Below are 25,027 nucleotides of genomic sequence, written 5' to 3'. Positions count from 1 at the left end.
GTCAGCCATTAATGTGTCACTTGTTGTCTATTATGTTAGATTATTAATTTGTCATATTGCTCCTTTCCTTGAATAAAATATAAGAGCCAACACCTCTGTTGGCATTGTGTCAATGCAGTTTATTGAAGTGCACAACCCATCACTTGTCCAAATGACAGATCCGAAACAGCTGCAGAAGTTTGTTCACACTGGCAGTTACTCTTAAGCCCTTACATTCACTAAATTGCATTCTACCATTGATATTTGTCACAGGACATATTTAGACACACAGAGTAGTGAGCATGTTGTCTGTATAAAGCGCCACAAAAGCAGTCAAGATGTGTTTTCATCAATGCTTTCTTTTAATTGGGGAAAAAGCTTGTGAATTAAGCTGGCATGTACATGGTCATTTTACAAGAGGAAACACTTCTACAAATTTGGATAATTTATACAAATAGAACAATTTTAAAAAATAAAACTTTTAATTTAGTAAACACATTCAGTACTCTTTAGCACTGTCTGGAATTACTCCACTTTATGAAATCCCTGAGCAGCAATGCGGATGTAATACTTAATCAGCATTTCTCAGAACCTGAAAGCATTGGCCAGGCAGAGAGGAAGTCTCCTCTGCATGGTTTAGGTTTCACCCTTAAGTCTCGGACAAACCCATGATTGAATCATTGCTACAACACAATGCCAATATAGTCAGAGCAATTAGTCATTTCTGCCATGCAATCACATAAAATAGAAAAAAAATCCCTGCTGTTCAGTTTAAGTGAATCAAGTTCAAATGTAAAGTGATGCCTTTGTGTTCTGACTTAGAAGCCATAAAAATATATCTGTTCCATGGGCAGACAAATCAGTTGAAAATATTTAGCATCAAGAGGTGATAGCTGTAAACAAATCAAAAGTAAAAGGAGAACAAATGCATGCTGTCATTTCTATTTCCTTTCTTTTCTGTAAATATTAACAAATACGCTTTTATTAAAATGATTGTATCTAAAGCAAATAGGTTCTTCTAATGTTATGAGAGACTGGGGTAAAATTTAACATTATCAATCCCATATCATTTTAATTAGAATAACTTGTTCCTCCACAGTCAATGAAATAACTTAATATGTTTTAGCCAAAACCAACTTTAACATACAATTGTGTAAAATACTCCTGAACCATACATAGCATTGTGTTGAACATAAGGACACCACGTGGATGTGGGACCACTTTACGAATACTTAACCTCAAGCTTCCACAGCCATTGTACTAATAAAATTACTAGTAATAACCCAGCAGAACTCTTCATATGGTCCTCCAGTCCTGACAGGTGCATAATCCCAATTCACAAAGCTTTTGACAATTCCCTAAAATAAAAATGCCCTGTGACTTGTCTGCAACTTGTTTATAAATGGTAAGTTGAAGCAAAAAGTAGACAGGCATATTTAAACAAAAGCTGTGTGAATCAGGCAGTGTGTGTCCAGTCTGCAGGAGTATGAAATTTCTGTGTGCCAATTGAAAAATATATAGTTTATTTATAATGTTTACCTTCATCAAAACAGCATTAGTTGTTCACCAATCTGTTTTGTTAAGTGCTCTGACTGTCTGCTGACAAGGCAGATGCAAGAGAGGCCAAGCTTGCATAAAATCTGGAGTCAGTTTCTAAGAGAAGACAAATGATGCCCCCTCAATAATGAATTTCCATTGTTTCTGGGAGCTTCCTACTTTGCCTTCACCATGTCAGGGAAAGAATTTCCAACTACCCTTGAAGAGCTAAAGGACAGGCAGGAAGAAGGCTGAACCAAGAGTTGTCCAATCCTGTGGCACACCAGAGCTCTGATATATCAGTGAACGTAGTATACACAGAGCAAATCGGGGTGTGCCAGTCTTCAGAAGGGTGAATGATTGCTTCACAAGAAGACAAGTAGAAGAATCTTAAAGTCTTCCAAAGATTGCCCCCCCCCCTTACAAAGGGGACATAGGAATCATAGCTGAAGAGTTGGACTCTAAGCAAATCACATTCTGAAAGATGGACAGTTCCTAACATTTCTGTGTGCCTTTAGTGAGCAAGTGTAGGAGATCTGGTGGACAAGTCCCATGCTAACCAGATGCCTTCCCACTAGCCCTGGAAACTCTGAGGAGTTTCAGTGCTAGAGGGCATCACCAGGGTCACAAACAACAGATGTTCATCCACATCCTTGCTAATTCTTCCAAGTTTAGTGTTCCAAGAGTTCGATTAAGTTTTACCATCTCGTCTTTTTTGCACATTCAAGCCTTGTTTCTCCATGATGTTGCGCAGTTTGCGAAGGTTGGACTGGGTAATGGCATCATCAGGCTTGAGTTGAAGAGCTCGGAGGTAGTTAGCCTCAGCCTCGTGCAGTTTTCCATTCAGATGGAGAATGGCGCCCAGGTTCATCAACGCTGCAGGGTACTGTCAGAAAAGAGAGAGCAGAGTGAGAGAGGGATAATAAGGACAATATTTAAACACCGACTTCAGGAAGTGTACAAACAACTGCTTTCACACTCACAATGTAATTCAAATAGAACTGAAAAACATTCAAAATTTAAATTGACGCTTTAAAGTAGTAAGTGCCTGTTTTGATCAGTGCCCATTTAAGACAAATGTCACCACATCTGTCCATCTCTCTAGCTGTGAGGAAGAGAATGAATCTATTCAAATCCCCCTCTGCAAGTTAGATAGATCCAAGAATTTCTGGCTGCCTTGCCAGACAAATGCAGCAACTGCATTGGATCTATTCCAGACTCACCAGGTGCCTTGTACAGGCTGAGCAAAATCCAATAGGAATCAGTGCCAGAGGGTATCATCAGGATCACAAAGAGAAGATTTTCAAAACATATCCTCACTGATTTCTTTTGGTATGGAGTTGTAAGAGCCTGATAAAGTTTTGCCATTATATATCTACCCATCCATTGTTGTGACCATCCCACATTTCAATGAAATTATAGTTGTTGGTGCTGCTGTATAATGTAAAGTGAGATATATTGACTGAGAGTTTCTTGGACAATGAAGTTGGACAATAATACTTCTGAACAGACATAGTCTTAAAATTCTTTTGTGGCTAGAAATGCACATGCTAGATAGGCTAATAACTTCTATAATGCACAAGACCCAAATAGTCATGTATGATAGATTAAGTTTTGCATACATTGTCAAGGTCTTATAGCAAGGCAGTGGATCATGCATCAGCTTGTCAAAGACATGGAAGATGCAGAAGGAAAACGGTAATTGTCCACAATTTTCCTTATTGAATTCTTATATTGGTTGTATTGTGGAGTGCCCATAAACATACAATATTACACAAATTCTAGACCAGAGTGTTTCCAGTTCAGCCTTTCAGGATACAGAATTCCAAACCATAATCATAATCTAGAGAAAAGGGCTGAAGCTGACAAAACAGCTTCAAAAGTAGCCCCAGGATAAAACAATGACCCATCAAAACAAGTAATTATACTGTGCCACATGGGCTTGTAACTTAAGTTGTTGCTATGTCCAACATTCCACTACTCATAGGAGAGAAAAAGGAACATATCAAAGAAGGGGAATATAAATGTCTATGACACTATATTTATTTTCTTGGTTGGTCAGTGAGCATAATTCTTTCATAAAGCATTTTTTGCTACTTAACAGTTTGTTCAAAGCTACAGTGAAAATTGGCATTGCAAATTGTGTATCCATTATGCACAATTATATTGAAAAGTGTTATCCCTTTTCTGAAGAGATAATTTGACACTGGATGGTTGTGTGTATTGGTAATATTGCTTCAGCTACCCTGATAAACATCTCTCTCATTTCAGGTCCTTTGAAATAAACAGGAATAAAATTGTGAGAAATGTCTAGTGAGTACCCAGCCTGATAACAACCACTTTACATTGTCATCCAACATCAAAGTCATTCTGAAACCAAATTATTTTCTGTATATTTTAAAACTAATTTTCTTTCAGTAACATTAATCTATTAGTGAAACTGCACTGTTTTATTGGATTGTATTTTCTTTAAATTGCCTAATGGGAAATAAGCAATTTGAACCCTATTTCATTGATTCATGCTATTTATAATGGCTAGGATTTTTTGAAAATACACTTATGCACATTCAATCTAAATTTGGGCCCTTCAAATAGACAATGAGGCATGGTTCTAAGCAGCTAGGGCATATTTTGTTAAAAAATTATTGAATTTCTAAATTAAAATAATGCACTTTGCTTCTTTGCAAATATGTTGAGCAGTGGAATTAGGAATCACATATCCATGCAAAACAAAATTATTAATCTGGAACAAGTCCCTTGACACTCCCCCCGTCACCCCCAAACAAACGTGGGTCTGAATTTCTTACATTAGATTTCATATTTATTTCCTAAGGAGGCCACTCTGGCCATCAAGTCTATACCAGCTCTCAGGAGCAATCCAATCAATTCAATTCCCCTTACTTATTTCCCCTGAACTTAATCTCTCTCATATGCCCGAGAAGCCTGCCTTTAATTTTAACTGAAATGCAATTCTGCTGACACATAATGTTATCAGGCCACAAAACTTGGTACCATGGGTTTCCCGAGTTTCCAACAGAGCTTCTTGAAGTGGATATACCTCCCTTCAAGCATCCTGATTACAAGCCTGGGACCTTTTCAGGTAGAAAGCCTGTTTCACAAGGAGAAGAAAAGATAGACAGGAGTGAGAAGTATCATGGGGATGAAGATCAAGGGCTTTCAATTCTGGCTAAAAGAATAGTGATAATGAGGTGATCTCAACAGATAAAGAGGAAAGAGGCCAAATAATGGTCAAGAAGGGATACAGATAGTGGTGAAAGGAGAAAACAGTTGTGCACAGGATCTGATGGTGGGACTGGTAAACTTGTTGGGCCTGAAGGAAACATACCTCCTAATCGCAGCCAAAAGCATCAATTTATTTTATGGATTTAACCTTTTTTTGGCTGTCAAGTTTCCCATGGCATAAACCCACTTGCCTATGCTAAAAAAGGGTATTACTCTTAATGTGGTTAATCACCTTCATGATAATATTAGCTGATGGACCCACATCTCATGAGCTGTTTGGATGCCCACCCCTTGATCTGCTCCTGGTAAAATAGGAAGTGGACAGATTCTAGATACATTTGGTTTCTGTTCCGTATTGCCTGCACTTTAACCCCTGATGTGGCCCCAATCCTTCCTTTTTGGAGAGTGAATATTCAGCCCACTGAGTTAATTAAAATCCCCAAGACTGAGATGGATAATTTTTGTTATTTAAGTTTATCCAGGTACATGAAGTAAAGGTGGGTAAATGGAGTTGAGACATTGTTCAGCCATAATCTCAATGAATGATAGGACAACTTGTCTCTATGGTGCCCCTCAGTTCCACCAGGTAATCTTGCACTTCATAGTCCACCTTACATTTCTTCCCAGCTTCAAGCCATCCGTTGCTCCAAACCAGTTGAAGCTAATATTCTTTTTCCAAAATCCTGCAGTCCAGCTTGAGTTAGCAATCCCCTTTCCCCAATTCAACCTGGCATTTGTTCAACTTTCTGTGCAAGCCGCCAATTATTCCAATTCCATAATTCTTCTTCAATTTCTCTCCCTGAAAAGTTGAAACCCTCTCGTTCATGTTGTGATTTAATATAGGCTCCATTCCAATTCAAGAACTTACTCTTCTGTCACCTTTACCCCATGTCACTAGTCCTACCCTCAACTCAAATTGCCAAAGTTTCTCATTTAAACTCCCTGAATTCAAGATGGCACACTTCTCTAATATAATTAGTACTGATCCTTTCCATCCTCATCCCAGAGTTCCCTAGCCTTGGTCAAAAACACCATGACTGGCTTTTGAACCTCTTCCTCACCGTTCAATATTTCTCTCCCGTCTCTCATTAGCCTGGTTCTCATTATCTCTTTCATACATTTCTATTTTTTCTCCAATGCATCAATTAGTGTTTCAGTTCTGTTCGCTCTCTCCAACATCCACTCTCTTCTATCCACAGGCACCTTACCCTCTCTATTATAATATTCCCAGCTAGTGCCCCTTCTCTATTTAGCTCTACTCCTATCCAAGTCATGTTGTTGCTGTGAGACTGGCCATTATATAATTGGACAAGATTTTCTCCTGATCTTGTGCCCAAAGAATGCCATTGAGTTAATTACTCAGTAGAGGATGGTTCAGACAGAAATAGTGCTGGATTAAAGTGTTAATTTATACACTCCACACTTATACCATTGAAATCACCTACCAATTAGATAAGATATCTTTATTAGTCACATGTACACCAAAACACACAGTGCAATGCATCTTTTTTGCGTAGAGTGTTCTGGGGGCAACCCGCAAGTATTGCCACGCTTCCGGCGCCAACATAGCATGCCCACAATTTCCTAACCCGTACGTCTTTGGAATGTGTGAGGAAATCGGAGCACCCAGAGGAAATCCACGCAGACACAAGGAGAACGTACAAATTCCTTACAGACAGCAGCCGGAATTGAACCTGGGTCATTGGCGCTGCAATGTGTTACGTTAACCGCTACACTACTGTGCCTGCCCGTACACTAGTGCCTGCCCGTACACTAACGTGCCTGCCCAGTCTGAGTTTGCTAAACTTAAATGGTTATCATTAGTGTACATTTCAGAAAGTTAACATTGGCTCACTAATTTAGTTGCAAATCTAACCATCCATCCCCTTAAAACAAGAACATTAATTCATAGATATACTGCAGAGTAGATTTGTGCCTATTATTTTCTTTATCCTCTCATAACAATTCAAGCCTAGGGCTGCGCCTGTGATAGTAAAGGTTCATCAAGGAAATGTTAAGACAAATGTTTTAATTTACTCATGCAAGACCATACTTAACAATTGTCAAGCAGATTAGAAAGAATTTTGTGCAGCTAATTCCCCTGCAGCTTTACTAAGAAAGATAGATCCACATCAAAAATCAAAGCTTAAGCGTCAATCTTGGTTTTCAAGAAATGAGCTTCAGTTTCACAAAGGCTTTGTTTCCAGGGACAGCACAGACATACAACCTCTCTGCCAAAAACATCCCTCTCATTTTCATCCTCCCCTTTACCATGAAGTTTCATTGACTAAGACAAGTTATCAAAAGCAGCATGTAGTCCTCCAAGAACTGAAGAGAAAACACTGTTGATCCCCTGCACAATTCACAGACCCTTCTTTGCAAGTTGATTTGCTCATTCATCTTCTTTGTAAAAGATCTCTGAACATTTTATTTGCTTCAGGATATGCACCACCTTCATTATGTTGGTGTGCTTTGTGGGCCACATGATTAATAGGTCGTATAATGGTAAATGAATGCATGATAGTAAAGTTTCCCAAATCAATCGTCTTATATTGAATGCAGCTGATAGACTTTTTCACCTCATCAATAAAGAAAGTCATTAATGCTAGAATTCAATAATACTCCATAGCTAGACTTCTGTAAAAATGACACCACCTACAGCTTTTCTGGTCAAATGATGAAAAGATTGGCTTCATTTCCTGCTATAGATTGGGCAGCTTATATCTATGCTAGAAAACAGACAAATCCAACATTAATTTAAACTAAGACAGTTAACACCTCAAAGTCCACAACAAAATAAATTAGTCATCATGATTAATGCATATTTGTGCAGATAGTAGAGCCACTATCTCACAATTCCAGTGACCTGGGATAAATCCTGAGCACAGATGCTCTATATGTGGAGTTTGCTGGTTCTCCCTGTGACTTTGTGGGTTTCCTCCAGGTGCTCCAGTTTCCTCCCGCACCTTAAAGACGTGAATGTCGGTAGCTTAAATGCCCATTGTAAGTTGCCCTTAGTGTGCAGATGAGTGACAGAATCTGAGGGGAGTTGATGGGAATACGGGGAGAATAAAATAGGATTAGTGTAAGATTCATGCAAAAGGATGCTTGATGATTGGCACATAATTGGTGGGTCAAGGGCCTGCTTCCGTGCAGTATGTCTCGATGTACCAATGCAGTATTAATATGGACAAGTAAAACTAAATGTGGATGTTCTGTTAAACTCGAGGCAATTCTCAAATAGAATGCTCCCTTTTTTTTCAGAATCAGAACAGAATCAGAGAATTTCATGAGTAATCTCAGAATAAAACTTGGGCTGGGGATGTGAAATAAAAAAAAAATCACTTTTCAAGGCTTTTGTTCAAAAACCAGAACATAAGCCAACCAAACTAATTACAGATTAAAACCAGAATACTACAGAACTAATGCAAATGAGGTAAAACTTTAATTTTTGTTGAGCTTGTGCTATTCAGTAAACAAACGATTAGATGAATGTCAAATTATACTTGTTGGAGATGCAGAAAGTCCCTTTGGCTAGCAATTGACAGTCAGATGCTGCGCAGTCCTGGACAAGCTCATTTCTGGGTGGTCAAATCAATCACATTCCATCTAAAGAGTTTTTTTATTAGGATTTTTGACTCTTTCTGGATGATACTTAACAATCTCCATCTGACAATACTATTTACTAAAAGTAATAAAGAGAGCCCAGCAAAGAATAACAGGTTATAGACAGTCAGTCTGGCATGCAAAATATTCCATGCTTGGCATCTCTGTTAATACAAACGACATAATATTTAACAAATTTGAATGGCAACAAACTGACTCCAGTCTGAAAAGCTCTGGTGACCACAAAGATTTACAAACTATGCAGACCTTTTTATTATAATTTTCTGCTTTGCCTGGAGGTGTAACTCTAGACAGAGTATCCTGCGATTGTTTGTATGGAATGACATTGGATAGAAACATTTTACAGTGAAAAATGTTACTTCCCACATGGTTCTGACGTGCAAAGTGAAAGTTTGTCATAATACTTTGGATATGAAGTACTGGTACATTGGTTTTCCATTAACAGCACATATGCTTTCTGGGTCAAGGCATTAAAGGCAGCAGAAAGATATTTCAAAAGGACAGAACTCTTTGTGGGCATCAAGGAAACACAATGTAACAAAACGCCAACATTTTGTTTAATGCATTTCAGACAAAAACTTCAAACTGTTCTTTTTCATTACGATAAATTAGCAGATGTAGCTCCTCAAGTACAGCTGTTCAAAATCATGCCTGCAAAAGGCAGGGAAAGGGAACTTTAGTAAAAAGACAGCTACACAAAAGGCTAAACTGGACTTGCAGTATGGCTTACAATTCCTTTATTCTTAAAAGCAAAGTGCCTAATGCCCACATAGACTTTCAATTTTGCTATTTGTAAGGCACAGTACTTTGCACTGTAAATGACAATGTGTGGAGTAACTGTAACTTCTGTGCCAATTCTTTGAAGTGGCATTCTTGCACCAATTGTATTGTGTATTTTGGTGATATCCACACCCAGCTTTCAAAACAGCTGTTCTTGTAAATCTTATGCTCACCCAGTTAAATATTATTAAGTGCAGTAAAATATTGCATTTTAAGCTTTATCATCCATTCTCAGTTTCATTTAATTGTACCCCTGTTAAAGTTCCTTTTAGGTGCCTTAAGACATTCTAACATGTTTAAAAATCAAGATGGCATATAACAGGCTATTAAAATTGATTCTGAGAAATGTTTTAAAAATTAAAACAAAATGAAAACACTGATAGTCACATTTAAACATACTCTCATTAACTCAAGTGAATTACCTAAGATTCACCCTTCTCCGTTGCCTCTCCATTCATGTAAACAGGCTCACTATTCCTGGCTAGGTCTAAGAGCTGAGAAACTACAGCAATTTATGCTCCACCACTGGACTCCATGAAGGTTAGCCCATGAGGAGTGCAATGTTAAAGCATGGTGGTTCAGTCAGCAGCCACCACCATACATCTACATTAGTGTGTGCCCATGCATGGGATTCTGAAGCTTACACAGTTGTGAGGATAAGTGTCAGATATTCCATGTAAAACTGCCTCCTTCTGGGCAATTTTGGGGCCATCATATAAACCTTTCACTGATCCAGCACAGCACATCATTTTCCGTTTTCCACCTCATCTGTGGCTTATCCATGTAGAATGCTCAATTTTGTGAGCAAGGGCCAATTAGAACTATTTTGTTAGTGGTGGGGGGACCTTTACTTTAATGCCTTATCTAAAAGATAGCAGCTCTAACTTTTCAATAATCCATCAGTTCTGCATACAGGTTACAACGGCTTGACTTATGGACACCTCATTTATATGATCTAGCGTCTGTGAAACTGGTGGGTTGGATGGCGATGGATTTTCCGGTTGCTCTGGGGCTGAAGGCATCTTCTGGTGGTTAGGAATGGGGCATTCCCCCATGTCATCGCTCCCCACCCCGCCCTGCCCCCCTGAGCTGCAACAGTCGGGGTCTGGGTCAAACTGAACAGTGCTGGGATCACTGCTCTGAGTCTGTGAGACCAGCTGGCAGCCGTTTTTCCCGCACCTGCTCACTCTCCCGTCTGTTGTCGTTTCCCACACACCGTTTTTATTTCCGACTTATAAAGAAGTCGAGTTATGAACAGTTCTCAGGAACCTTGTTTTAACCTGGGGACTGTCTGTAGTGTCAACATAGGCTAAATCCTCTGGATTCTAGCTTGAAACCACAACCTTCTGACCTAGTAGCTAAAGTTGCGCAATGCAGTCAAGAGATGCCAAAATAAAACCATGCACAGACTTGTAGACATAGTAGGGATTTTATATTTTATATGATGGAAACAGAGAGCCAGTCTGACAATAACCATGGGGATGATGCGAAAACAGGGCTTACTTAATGCAATATGCAAGTGAGAAAATGATCCCTTGAGAGCAGTCAAAGTACAGGCAAGTTCTCCCCATACGCTGGCCGGTATTCATTTCTCAGCCAACAGATTGCTAGAACAGACTCTATCAATTTAAATCCCTACTTCTTGATGTGTTACAAGAATGTGTTCTTTACAAAATGGTGAGTTCTAACTGTCGGTAAAAATACACTTGAATGTATATCTGTTGATAGCAATTTGCCACTAAGTGTATGGTTTTTATAAAGCCACAACTTAACACAGTAATTTCTGTGGTTATGTGTTAAATATAGAATTAAATCCTGTTTCTTGAAAATGGATTAAATTGCAGTCTACAATCCCATTTCTTTTTACCACAAGTGCTCCAACAACTGTTCATTTATCCATTGGTGTAGTCAATATATCACTTTGAACTCCTTAAATAGTCCTATTGCAAAAATTATAAAACAGTTGTGGTCAACAGCACCAAGCATACAATTGAGCAGTGGCAGTGCATTCTACTTCACGTCCTGAAATCCATTTCCATTGACATCAACATAACTGAATTTTCATAGCACAATAATAGTATATTAGTGTTAATAACCAGGTAAATTATTAGTCATGTGCTTCGAGATCTATTGCTTTCTGTCTTGTAGCATACCTTTCATGAATCTCTCATATCCTACTCTAGACCGAAACAGTGAGAAAGAAATTTAGGTGCAGCTAAAACATAAGTGCCAGAAATACACCTGAATCTGGGGTATTCTGATCATCTTTTTATTTGTATAGATGGAACCATGAAAGATATCAGAAAATGACCAAAGTCTCATCTTTAAAATGCTTTGGGAAAGCTCGTACCTACACTCTACAGACATCAGGACTTTACCAGTAGAAGTAGAGATGAGACCAAGCATGTACTGTATGTAAACAGTGCTCTCTCACAGCCAATATAATGAGATTCCCCAGCCATACAATGTGACAATGGTTCTTTTCTGCCGCAGCAACTGGTTTCAGTAGAATTTAAGCATAACCTTAAGTACATTTACTGGGCCACTTTTCTTTAATGATGTAGTATATAGAAGTCTGTGTTAATCATGCAATGCTGCTGTTCTGGTTATGGCTGTATTCACTTACATTGGGTCGCAGTCCTGCTGCCAATCCATAATGTTTCTCAGCTGCTTTGTTCAGGCCAGCTTGTCTGAGGAACAAAAAAAAGTTTCCAAATGAAATGAAATCTGACTTCGGACACGTGTCATATAAATGGTTTATATTTGAGATAGAAAAGCTGACAATGCTGCCAGATGTTCAGCAGGGAGGACGCACAGGCATACCTATCGCATTTTACCTGCAACTCACTAGACATTTTCCAAAATTATTAGTAATGAAGAAGAGCAATAACAATTGTGTTAATTCCAGCATTAAGTGGCAACACCCAAACAATGCAAACTATTTACAAATGATTTGTGCAGATGTATTATAATCTCAGACACACACACACTTTCCAAATAGTTTCCTTTCTTCCTCACCTCAAGGAGTTGGTTCCAAGGGTACTATCACCCTTCATGTATCTGATCTAAGTGCTGCATTCTTCACAAGCGAACTGAGACTGCCTCTACTACTGTGCAACACAGCAGAACTGAGCATTAGGACTAAGCTTTCCATTTTAGGCAAAGCCCACATCTGAACACTTTACAACAGGGAATAATCAAGCTAAATCAGGCATGAGAACCCTGGTTTATTTTCCCCTCTCTGAATTGAAGCCAATTGTAGCATCCTCAGTCTCACTGTGGCCAAGTGATTGACTCAGCACACTGGTCTATAAAGTCTATACTGGACAATCCCTTAATGAAAAAAAGCTTGAACTGACCCCTGAGGACATAGTCTATTACTGATCATATTGCCGGCTTACTTAAAAATTGGATAGCACAAATGGCACTGAGCTTGATTCACTGCAGGAGTTTCTTTTAATGTCTTTATTCAATGTTTGGCAGAACGATCTGAAGGGGAAGAAGCAGACTGTTGTTTCCCAAACTCATTGGATGTAATATATTTCCAGTTTTATAGTGTGTTATTAAACATTTGTGAGTAAAAAAAAACTAAAGTATCATGAAAGTGATACTTCTTTTATATGAAACTTTTGGAAGCTTTCTTTTCCTTATAATGCTCATCACTGCTGGCCATCTTTACCAAAGGTTTTGAACATCTTTGCTACTGTTTTGTGGAAGAATTGAACATTGATGAACAGTGGCATTGATCCACTAGCGGCGAAAAATTCTTCAATACTAGCCAGTTAATCTTGCTCCACTGGAAGTCCCATGTGAGCCGTACCATTATTATTATTCAGAGTGCTTGTTGCCAATACTTTTCTATTTGAAGGAGTAATAAAATAGATTATATATTCCTATGTTTAATGTATCCATATGAGGAGTGCCATAGTTTAGATCCCTGTGCTCAAGGCTTTTTGTTGGCTGCTGAACTACAGCAGTTAATGAACAATCATTTATAGAAGAATTCACAACTAAAATATTTACAATAATGTAATTACAAATGAGTAAAATCTATGACCAAGGCCCTCAGGGCAATCTTTCAATTTACTACCCAGGTGTTAAAGCAGAACTGAAAATCAGTCAATTCCAGTAATGCAGAACGTTCTTAAAGTCCAAATTAATGAAACTTTTCCACAATTTCGTCCTTCTACCTTACACCCTGATTTCTATCTATCTCAGCAGCTTTCAAAGAGCTGAAGGGAGACCAAAAAGCAAAGATTAAGGCTAATATAAAGTTTCTTACACTGAAAATGTATTGTGGCTAGTATGCAAAGGTTACTGTGTTCATGATATTTCTACAATCAAAATCTGAAAAAAATAACATTGAAGTTAAAAGAGGTTGGGGCTATGACAAATTGTGAAAAGATAAGGGAGCCTGGTTAAGCCAATGTGCATTAAAGCAGCAATGTACATGGTTAGAACTTTAACTAAAGACAAATCATAAGCTTGTTTTTGTGTCTACATACAAAATATATAAGGGGCTAATACTAAACTTAACAAGACCTTGAATGTAATACTCTGACTGCATCATAGCTACCTTTATCACTTGCTATTAGAACATTAAGACAACATGAAAGAAGGAACAGAAATTCACTAGGTTTATCAGGATGAGAAGTTACAGTTATGAAAGGCAACATAACTTAAATTTCCAGCCACTGCAGGTTTTTTTTAATTTTCAACATAATAAGTTAACAAGTTAAAAAGCTGAGCTGAGAGATTTAAGCATGATTTGATAGAGGTCTTTCACTAATGATGAAAGGTTATGATAGGTAAGTGTTTTACATGCACAGTAGATTTGAAAAGTAAGGACCCAGGTTTCAGGTAACCACAAAGTAAATTAACACAGTGGGAATTTTACAATATGAAATTTTCTGTTAAAGACCATTATTGTAGGAGAGCTGATAACTAAATGGAAAGGGAACATTTCCTTAAAAAAGAGAAATATGAAAGAACATGGAGAATGGAATTAGATTGGATGTCAAGTAATGTGATGAAGAACATCAATGCATATTAAGGACTATCTTATTACATGACCAAGAAGAAACTGCATAACCCAAGGCTGAGAGTTCAAATCTCATCATGGCAGTTTGTGAAACTAAATTTCATAAATGTGGAAATATGAAAGTGGCAATGAAAAATAAGCATGAAAGCTGATGGATTGCTCTAAAAGAAAACAACTGTGCCTAGCAATGGTATCCATTTGCACCTGTTTCCTAACAGAAAAGCTATAAATCACACCATGCAAGATTCCTGTTGAAATCCCATCTATTGGGAAATTGGACCAGGCTCTTCCATTGTCCACTTCTGCATGTTTTCCAGTGTTATCTCATGTGTAGCGGCCATTACCAAAAGAAATTATATTTTATTTTCTTTCTTCAACCTACACAACTGCAATTTTCACTCACAGCAAAAGAAGGAACAAACCTTTCAGCAAGTCAACAAGAAGATGTGAAGCAAAGGTATCCCACAGGGCATCCATGTTTTTACCCAGAATCTCTACCAACTCATTTTTATGTGCTCTACTTTTGTTCATAACATTATTGATGATGATCCCAGCAACTCCATATTATGCACGTTTGTGCAAGATGATATATTATTGGCCCCTTAATGAACCCCTAACTCACCATGGCTAATGGACCAGTCAGGAGTGTGAAGGTATACTCTCCACTTGCTGGATAAGTACGATTCCAACAACACTCAAGAAGCTCAACACCATCCAGGATAATGCGGCCCAGTTATTGTCACTCCATCCACCACCCTAAATACCTCCTCCAGTCCCAGTGCATAATCGCTACAGTATGCACTATCTACAAATTGCATAAATGACATGTCTAGGCTGCTCTGACAACACCTCCCAAACCCAAGACAAAGGCTTCATGCATGCGGGATTACCTCACCTTCAGATTCCCATCAAAATCATCCACTACTTGGCTTGGAAATACATCACTGGTCTGTCACCGTTGCCTGAGTCCTAAATGCCACAACTCCCTGCCCAACAGCCCTGTACAAATAGCTTCACCAGAAGAACTGTAGTGATTCAAACAGGGGGCTCCCCACTACCTTTTCGAAGACAGTAAATGCTGGTCTGCCAACAGCAGCCACATCTTGTAAAGGTGTAGAAAATAACACTACTCTTGCATTTCCTAGTGTCTTCACATGACTAAGGATGGGTCATAAATGCCATCTTACTAGAGTTGCTCAAAGAAATAACACATCAGGTACTTTCTAATTAATTTAATTGCTCCATGCCCCTTGTTAAAATCTGCTATACTTTTGCAAAATAAACACCAATTTCAATGAATCAGAATTGAGCAGTTATTCATTGATTAAAGCTAGTTTAATCAAAGGAACACATGTAAGTATGCTGAACATGAGTCACACTGAATATTTGAAAGGTAATTTATTAATATTAAACCTAGAATACTGGAATAAAAGTGTAACTTCAAGGCCTCCAATTCAGAGAGCTTCAAATTTCCTTGGCTTGATCTAGCTTCACCTGCATTTAACTATGATTCCCTAACAACTTTGGAAAGCTGGCCAGATATATATTCTGCCACATGAATGAAGCTTCAAAGCTAAATGATTTAATTGAAGCCTAATCTAAACTTCCACAATAGTCTCAGTATGTTTTTCGCCTAAAGTTTATTTTCAAATACTGCCACTTCTAAAGTTCATAGCCACTATTGCTCAGCAGTCCTTCATTTCTGCAAATAATTACTACTCCCCAGTCTTCCTCCACACCAGGAGGTGGTCCTGAGCCCACAGAGAGATTTATTTATTTTTGTGAAGCTGTGAATGTACTCACTTTAACATTGATGATGAACTCTCCACTACAAGATGATGTCAGGTCAGGAAGTCATGTTTACTCACTGCCCCTGTAGTAATTTCCTAGAGGTTGTAATTCATTGTGAGAATCTGATTTGACCCGCGCACCCATACCTCATAATAATACAGCACCTTTAATTATTGGAGAGCACAGGGACAGTACAGTGAGAATACTCTGCCGATCTAGCCATGTAAACCCTCAGCTAAGAGGTTAACCAAATGTTCCATTTATTATTTCTTATGACCCATTGCTGTACGTTCTGGTGCTCACTCACCATCAGCTATGATTTTCACACAGCATTTAGAGAAAAATAGCAACAAATCTGAAGTAATGCTTGATCGAATGTGAGGACACATATCCTGCTTGACTTTGAAATGAAGCACACGGTACAGCACAAATACTGATGCGGCTTGATAGCATTAACCCATTTGCCATGAATTATGTTCATTCATCAGGAACTGACAGTCAACTTAGAGTAAAACTTTTCCTTTATCCAATTTCCTAAACTGCATGAATATGTGTCATTACATCTAGGTTTTCCACGACTTGACAGAATATGAAAATAAATGAAATCACGCGGCTAATGCAGAGGTGCCTGTATGTGCTGTGGCTCTGTAAACATGATAAATGGAAGTTTCTACAAAAGATTATTTTATGTAGAAAGTAAAAGTGATGACTGCAGAAAGGGCAACGGCAATAACTGTTCAAGCATGGGATTTTACTCAGTGCAGCCTATTCCAGCTGCAGTTCACTGGTAATTAAATGTATATTCTTGAGCCTCTTTCTGTGTAACATTAGAAATGGGAGCAGGAGTAGAGCACACGATCCCTTGAGGATGTTCCATCATTCAGTCTGAACATGGCCAAGTTTTGACATAAGTTTCATTTTTCTATCCTATCTCCCTGATTTCCATGGTGTCCAAAAATCTATTGGTCCAGATTTTCCTGAGAAATGCCCGCAGTTCCATGTTTAACAGCTAACACTTCCCCATGTAATCATCAGGAGGTTTGGTACAACTATGTCAGCAATGCATGACTGTGGAAATCCTGAACCTCACTTGAGGTTATATATAGGATTACATCAGATATCTGCCACAGTATCAGGCCATTTGGCCCAACTATGGCATTTTATGCTTCACTTCACCTTCCTCCATCTTATCTCCTCTAAATCTACGTGTAGTTCCCCCATTTCCTTCTCCCTCTTCTGTTTGTTCAGCTCTCCAGAAATAAATCCATACTAATCACAAACAATGAATTCCACATTCTCACCATACTTTGAGTAAAGATGTTTTTTTTTAAATTCAGTATTAAATTTCTTGATGACTAGTCTCTTGTTTTGCTCTTTCTCACAAGTGAAAACATTCTCCCTGTAGCTATTCTATCAAAACCATTCATAAGCATAAAAACCTCAATCAGGTCACCTCTCAGCCTTCTTTTCTTGAGACCAAATCTGTTAATCTTTTGCTGACTTGCAGATACCATTGTACTTCTGGCATCATCTTTATGCATTCTCACCTCACTCTCCCTTGTGTCTGTATAGCCTAAAAAAAGTCAACCAGAACTATACACAACACTCTAAGTGTGGTCTAACCAAGGTTCAATACAGGTTTACCATAGCTTCTCTAATTTTCAATCCTGTCCCCCATCCCAGAGGTAAAGCAAGATGAATAGTTCATTTTTTTATGATTTGCTACTTATGGCACAACTTATAATCCCCATCACTATCATTCCCACTGTGCTCCTAAATTAGAGTCCTCCAGCAAAGGAGCATCAGCTCCTTACAGTTCCTCAGCAGCTTGGCTAAGAAATCTGCCTGTTTTGCCTTGTTACATCTGGTGCAGGTATGATGACTCCAATCAATGCAATGGAGGGAAATGGCTGCAAATGGAAAGAGGCAGTTTTAGGAAACTTACATTTATTTACATTTTCTGATTGAAGAGTTATTTTTCTTATTATTTTCAAGTGTTGTGATTTGTTTTATTTGTGACATTTTCAATAATATAATAGTTTTTAGTAGTTTTTGTATATGTTTGTAAAATTAAGTACTATTCACTCACATTCAAGCTTCAGGTAATGGCATGGCCTTAACTTTTAATGTCAAACTTACAATCAGAGGGCCTTGCCAATCAGATCAGAGCTAGTTTCATTCACGAAGTTCCCATCAAGAGATCTGGTCAATGTAGAAGTGTGTTTAGCTAATGCGTGAGTAGAAAGCGTGGGTGACTCATGATCCAAGAAATTCCAAACCATTGAGTCCTGTTTGGAATATACTCGAGCAATATGTGGTAGAAAGTTCTAAAGATTCACAGTCTTCAAAATGAAGGTATTTCTTCTCATCTCTGACATAGTTGTCCAACCATTGCTTGTGATAATTCCTAGTTCTAGACTCCCCAGCTAAGAGAAACAATCTCTCAGCACCCTTTAAGCCAAAAATTTAAGTTTCAAAAACTTCTGAGGATAGGTCATCAACCCGAAAGCTTAATTGTTTCTCTCTCCACAGATGCTGTCTGACATGGTGAGTATTTTCAATATTTCCTTTGTTTATTTCCTTAACAATCTTCTACATTTCAAAGCAATAGGAGTAAGTAAACAAGTTCATTATCCAAGATTAGCAGATTCGTTCAAATTTTAATTTAAGAGGTGAGAATATGCACACTATTTCACTGTATTTGTTGAATAGTTGCTTCTCCAGATTGATCTTTCCAGGAATTATGAAAGGTAGCAATTTAAGTACTAGTCTGCATTTCTCCTTCAAATGCTCATCAACATGTCGGGCTTTTTATTCTCACAGAAAACTGCTGTTCTTGTTCCTTACAAACATAATTGCTGCAGGAATTAATGTAGATTACCGTAACAAGGAATTGATTTAATTTATCAACAATTCTGTCAAGGTTACTGTAAGCTGCAGATTTATGAAGTATTTTTAAGTGCAAGTTAGTAATAGGTGGAATAGGTTCCAATTGTATTTTTACACCCACTTTACATACAGACTCTGAGTGAAAGGTTTTACTTAGCAAGAAAAGATTAACTTTATCCATTTGCAAGTGAATTCATCAGAAGACAGACAAGCTGCAAAAATGTGGAGTATATCATTTCCTTTCTTTATGCCAGCAGAGCACTTATTCCAACCTGCCCTTCAGAGCTCTGTGCAAGGTCACTCGGATCAAGTACGCATGTTTTTTTAAAAAATGCTTTAGCACACTCGACATTCAAGTTAAATTAGGCACAGCAGGATACAGAATTACTGTATGATGCTGCAGTTTTTTAAATGGACTTGAAAGTCTGCCACATTGAAATGTTAACCTTTGTATCCCTTTTTTTTAAGGAATATGCTTATTTTTGCCCCAAACTGTGTCAGACAACAGAATCAGCAGCGACAACAAGCCTACTGTAAATGCATTCAATGATCCAAGGAAAAGAACTGACCTGAGCATGTGGGCTGCATTAAAGACAACATCAAACTCTGTGCTGTCCAGGTCAGCCGCTTTCTCCGCCATTTCAGCAGCTTCCATCAGGCGAGATTCCTCCAACAAAAACTGACCTAAGAGAAAACATAAAAATGCAATTACTTCTTCAGTTCAGGAAATGATTAAAAGGACTGGCAAACTAAACTATTTCTCAATAATCAGTCTGGCTAGCTGGGACCAAAATATAGCAGAGATCTAATAGTACAGGGGTCACTTCCAGGAGCTCCTTATTTGCCTGGCATGCATCAGCTGTACTTCACCTCATAGAAGTCTGAAGTAGAAGGTATGAAGTTCAAATCCCATTCCAGAAATAAGCATGATAATGAAGGCTGATCCACCAATAAGGCAGTGGTGCACTGCGAGAAAAGTTGCATTTCAGAGGTGTTAAACCGAGACTATACCTGTACTCTCATGGACATTAAAGATCCAACAGCATTGTTTCAAGAATGAGCAGGGAAATCAAAAATTGTGATCAATCTAATATTTATTCTTCCCTCAACACCACTTATCACCTTGCTGTTTGTGGGATCTTGCTGTATAAATATCAATGGTTGCATTTATTACATTACAACAGTGACTACACTTCAAAAACACTCCAAAGTGCTTACGGATATCTTAAGAGACACATAAATGGTGCCATAAAAATGCAGGTCATTTTTTTTTCTTTTAATGCCTCCTTTGCCCTTTACTGATGGAGAGGTCAGAACTAGGAGTGGAAATCTCTGTGCTAGTTGTCACATTTAAGAATTTTGTACTTATGATTTTTTTCATTGAAAACATAAAGGAAAAAGAAGTTAATTTCAGTCATTTGAGTGTTACAAGCAATGGGTATTCTATTAAGCTTTTTTTTAAGTGAGGCATCTAGCTAAAAAGTTTTTAATTCATCTGGGAAATGTTGTTTACACAGTTTCTCTACTGTTTCTGTGGAAGTTGATGAGCAGGAACCCCAAGGACCTCATGGTCTCATACAGACTGCACAAGGTAAGAACTACTAAATAACTCACTTCAAATTTGGATACGTTCTTAATATGAATAAATTTACATTAATCTATAAATTATTAGACTTAATTCCATAACAACTTCACCAGTTCAGTATCTTTATTTACTCTTAATGTGAATGCCTAAAAAATTAGATCAAATAAAGGCTGTGTTTTTATGTCCCACATAATTTAGCTTCCAAGAAAAACATAAGGTGAATGAAAATTAATGACTTAGCATACAGATTTCAAAGTTCATGATTTTTATGCTGGCTTCATCTGTACACCTGCCATGTAATGCACAAAGGTCACCAGAGACGCACCATCAATATGCAATGAATATCTAGAATATCTGCCTGGGATTTTCATTTGCCTTCAGGTATCCTCTACCATCCATCTGCCGTGAGGCCTGCTTCTGTGTGACTTCTAGGGGACATCCCTGAGCAATTCTGAGCGCCCAACCTAAGTAGATCATATTTAGGATATTTAATTGCCAGCCCTCCCTTAGGACCCCACCTGCCCCTCCCCCAACCCCTCACCAAGTTGTGACCTTTATATGACCTGATTCCCTCTCCAATTCACCACTCACCAGCTCCACTTCCCCCAGACCCATCACGACACCCATGAGGGTTGCTCACCAACAGCCCCCACTAACACCACCATTCACCAGCAACCAACCCATGCCATGATCCCTCTTTCAATTGTTGAGCCTGCTCCCTCACACTCAGCTCTCTATTCCGTGATCTCCCCCACACACTTGACTGATTTCTACTGCACACACGAGAGGATCAGCCTGTGTTTGTCCCCTCAAAGTTTCAGCTAAGGTTTGTCTCTGAGGAGACAAACATAGGCTGACCCTCTGGTGTGTGCAGTAAAATGACAGAGTGCATCATTGATCTTTCAAAGACTTGCCTGATTTTTTTTTACATCTGTTGCCTTGATTTTCATTAATTTAATAAGTAACTACTAGTTTAAATATAGAAAGTTTCAGTTATGGTTCAATGGTAACACTCCTACCTCTGAATCAGAAGGTTCTGAATACCTTATTTCCATCTATTTATGGGAAATGACCATTGATGGCAAGGGCAGCACTTACTGCCCATCCTGAATTAGACTTGAGAAGATGGTGGTAAAGCTACCTTGTTGGATACTGTAGATGTCCAGTGAAGGTATTCTCACACATTAATGTTGGGTGCAGAGTTCCAGGATTATGATCCAGCATCGATGAAAGAACAGTGATATGTTTCCTAGATTTATGAGAACGGTGCAAAAAGCAAACTACTGGAGGAATTCAGTGGGTCAGGCAACATCTGCGTAGGCAGAGGGATGGTTGACGTGTCCTGATGCAGGGTCTCAACCTGAAATGTCAACCATCTCTCTGCCTCCACAGATGCTGCCTGACCTGCTGTGTTTCTCCAGCAGTTTGCTTTTTGCTCAGGATCACAGTACCTTCAGTCTCTTGTGTCTCCATTTATGAGAATGGTTTCTGAAATAGGGGACTACAGTTACAAGAATAAATTAGAGAGGCTGGGACTTTATTTTGGAGAAGAGAAGGTGGAGGGAAGATTTGATAGAAATATATAAAATGATGAGGGGTATAGACTGTGGATATTGGAAGGCTATTCCCTTTGCTGGAGGGGTTGAGGTCTAGAGGTTACAGGTATAAACAATAGGAAAAGAGAACTATGAGTGATACAAGGAAAAGAATTATTTATACAGCATGTGGTTAGAATTTGGAATACACTGCCTGCAGGAGTGATGGAGGTAGGTTCCATTGTGGCCTTCAAGAGGAAATTGGATAAATAAATGGTGGAGAAAACTCTGCAGGTCTACAGAGAAAGGACCGGTGGGAGGAACCAGCGAGTTACTCTGGTAGAGAACTGGCAGGGATATGTTATGATGGGCTGAATGACTTCCTTCTGGGCTGCAACCATTCTATGACTATGAGATCAGATAGTGTTTGACTTGGAGAGGAACTTGGAAATGGTTGCACTCCAATGCAACTGTTGCTCTTATTCTTCCATTTGTGAATGCCGCTGATTTAACAAACATTGTTAAAGAATCATTGGCAAATTGTTTCAGTATATGTTGCAGATTACATACACTGCAGCCACAGTGCACTGGTCTGGTGGTAATTCATTTTTAGGTTGGCTGGAGGGGTGGTACATCAAGAAGGGTGCTTTATTCTGGGTAATGTCATGCTCCTTGAATATTTTTGGTTCTGCACTAATCCAAGCAAGTGGGGAATATTCAGTCACATTCCTGACAATAGCTTGAAGCTGGTGAAAAGGCTTCGGGGAGTCAGATGAATCACTTGTCGCAGGATATCCAGATTTGGTCTGCTTTTATAGCAACAGCATCTATGTCACTTCCAGTAAAGTTTCTGAACAACAGTGAAACTGCAGGATGATGAGGAACCTAACCACAGTAATACCGTTGAACGTCAAGTTTGTATCTTGCTGGAAATGACTACAGTACTGCCTTGCACCTAATTGGAATGAAGGTTACTTGCCACACCTACCTATTTTCTAAGCCTTGCTGCATGCTGGCGCGGACTGTTTCAGAGAATGGAATGTAAAATCTCAGCTGACATGCTATATAGTACTGAGAGGGAGGTGCCTGCTCAATTGATAATTCTCGATAGTGTTGTCTTACAAGGGAGATATTAAACCAAGTTCCAGTTCATAAGGTATCCCACGGGACCAATTTAAAAAAAAGACTTGGAGATTTCTTACTAGTTTCCTAATTAATATGTTTCCCTCATCAACATCATTAACATGAAATAACATGGTTATTATTGCACTTTTTTTGTGAAAGTTTGCGATGCACAGATTATTTGTTATGTTTCTGATATTAGACCAGTGACCACATTATTCATGGTCTGCAACTATTCTTAAGTATTGAGGTCATAAAAAGGTGGTATATAATAAATGTGCATTCCATTCTATGTGTGATACTGAATAATTTAAAATATACAGGTCTGGAAATTTCATGGGATAGCAAGTAACAGGTGCCATTCATTAAAAAAAAAACCTCCCTCCGTTATTTCAATAGACACAAAATTATTACATTTTCGATATGAAAAATACTTCTGACAGGAGACAAGCTAACAAATATCATGGTATATCATGGTTATGTTTCCTTGTGTCTTAGAGTCATGATGTAGGATCATTAAATACACAACAACTTAGGGTGCCAATTTTTCTTTTAAACTCACTAGTGCCAAATCTGATGGCAGAAGCCCTCAATGAGCTGTATTTTGTTCCTGGAATGGGTTTGCACCTAAACAGTTTACAATCATAGCTAGAGAGGAAAAGTTCAAAGAGTGAGCTGCTAGGAATTTCAGAGGTTCTGTTTAAATAGTAATCAGGGCTTTTTTTTCCAAATCAGAAAAGTTTTAAACAAATAGGTTCTCCAGTTGGAATTTCCCAGCTGAGTTTGAGACCGTGTGTGGCATGCTGTCTGTCCTTCAATCCAGCTCTATCCAATCTACAAACACATACGCGATCTTTGGAATTTTGATGGATATTGGTAGTATTAAAAATAAACTAAGAGGCTATACTTCATTATTTTTATTATCATTTAAGGGTAAGTGGCTTTATTATTTTATGTCTCATTCCTGATCCTGGGCCATGTGCCAATTGTGGCTCAAAATGCTATTCTGAACCAGCTGCTAACAAACACACAGGAGTAGTCCAAATGTGATTTGACCCTGCTGCTATGCAGTTCACTCCAGCGAATAAACCCGAAACCAGATACTCAACAGAATGGGTGAGGGGGAGGAGGCGAACGGAGATAGGGAGGGGTCAAAACTCTAGTTCACTATTTGCACATGGTGAAAACATCAGTATGCCAATGTACTCTGCAACATATATTTAAAGAGGAACAGCTTTATCACATTAAACAGGGCCCAAGACTGCTTTATAATGCAGTTAGTGAGACGTTGAGGCATTGCCGAAGAAAAATCTAAATATTGTCATGATCAGAGTTAAGAAATGTATTATTTTTTAATATTATTTTTATTTGATTTGATCAACAGCATTTTAGCATAATATCCAAAAATTATCAACGGAACCTCAATAAACACCATGGATACATCTGCTTCTAATTTTCTTTCTGCTAATGCAATAAATACTGGTACAACCAATACTCAAGCCTTAATCAATGACCTATATCACAATGGTATAAGTTGAAGTAACTTATTTTAATCATGCACAGTTTATTGGTAGGATTTCAATTATTGTACTGTGTATCATTTAGTTGTTTAGACTGGAACATGTATCAGTCTAATCATGAATGGTGCCAAACAGACATCCCTCTGCTAATTAAAGAATTAACAGAGGGTCGTCTCCCCCAAACCTCCCTCAATAATGATGGAGACACCATTTGCCACCACTTTCAGACGGAAGTTAGAAGTGGATGATCCATTTTGACTGTCAATGTCTTAGAAGTCAGGCTTCAGCAAACTTGATTCACTTCTCATGATATCAAGAAAAGGCTCAGTGTAAGGGATACAGCAATGGTCAAGGTCCTTTACAATTAACTAGTTGCAGT

The 25,027-nt window shown here is 38.4% G+C and overlaps 1 protein-coding gene across 2 annotated transcripts in view; it reads right to left on the bottom strand.

Annotated features, from left to right (window-relative positions):
• Nucleotides 1-326: 326 nt before the first annotated feature.
• The window catches only part of LOC127578303 (protein O-mannosyl-transferase TMTC2-like), a 149,020-nt gene continuing 124,319 nt past the window's right edge, over nucleotides 327-25,027 (bottom strand). Inside the window, exons 10-12 of one of the 2 annotated variants that reach the window (XM_052030173.1) lie at nucleotides 19,456-19,570; nucleotides 11,792-11,855; nucleotides 327-2,401 (exon numbers count right to left, since the gene is read on the bottom strand). In XM_052030173.1, the coding sequence (XP_051886133.1) occupies nucleotides 2,207-2,401; nucleotides 11,792-11,855; nucleotides 19,456-19,570 (374 nt within the window). In that variant the 3' untranslated portion in view covers nucleotides 327-2,206. The remainder of the gene's footprint in view (nucleotides 2,402-11,791; nucleotides 11,856-19,455; nucleotides 19,571-25,027) is intronic. The other variant, XM_052030174.1, reaches the window with a different exon arrangement.

The sequence above is a fragment of the Pristis pectinata genome, chromosome 15, assembly GCF_009764475.1.
Source record: "Pristis pectinata isolate sPriPec2 chromosome 15, sPriPec2.1.pri, whole genome shotgun sequence".
Classification (NCBI taxonomy): domain Eukaryota; kingdom Metazoa; phylum Chordata; class Chondrichthyes; order Rhinopristiformes; family Pristidae; genus Pristis; species Pristis pectinata.
Note: the sequence above shows the minus strand (reverse complement) of the source record. Positions and strands in the feature narration are given on the sequence as shown.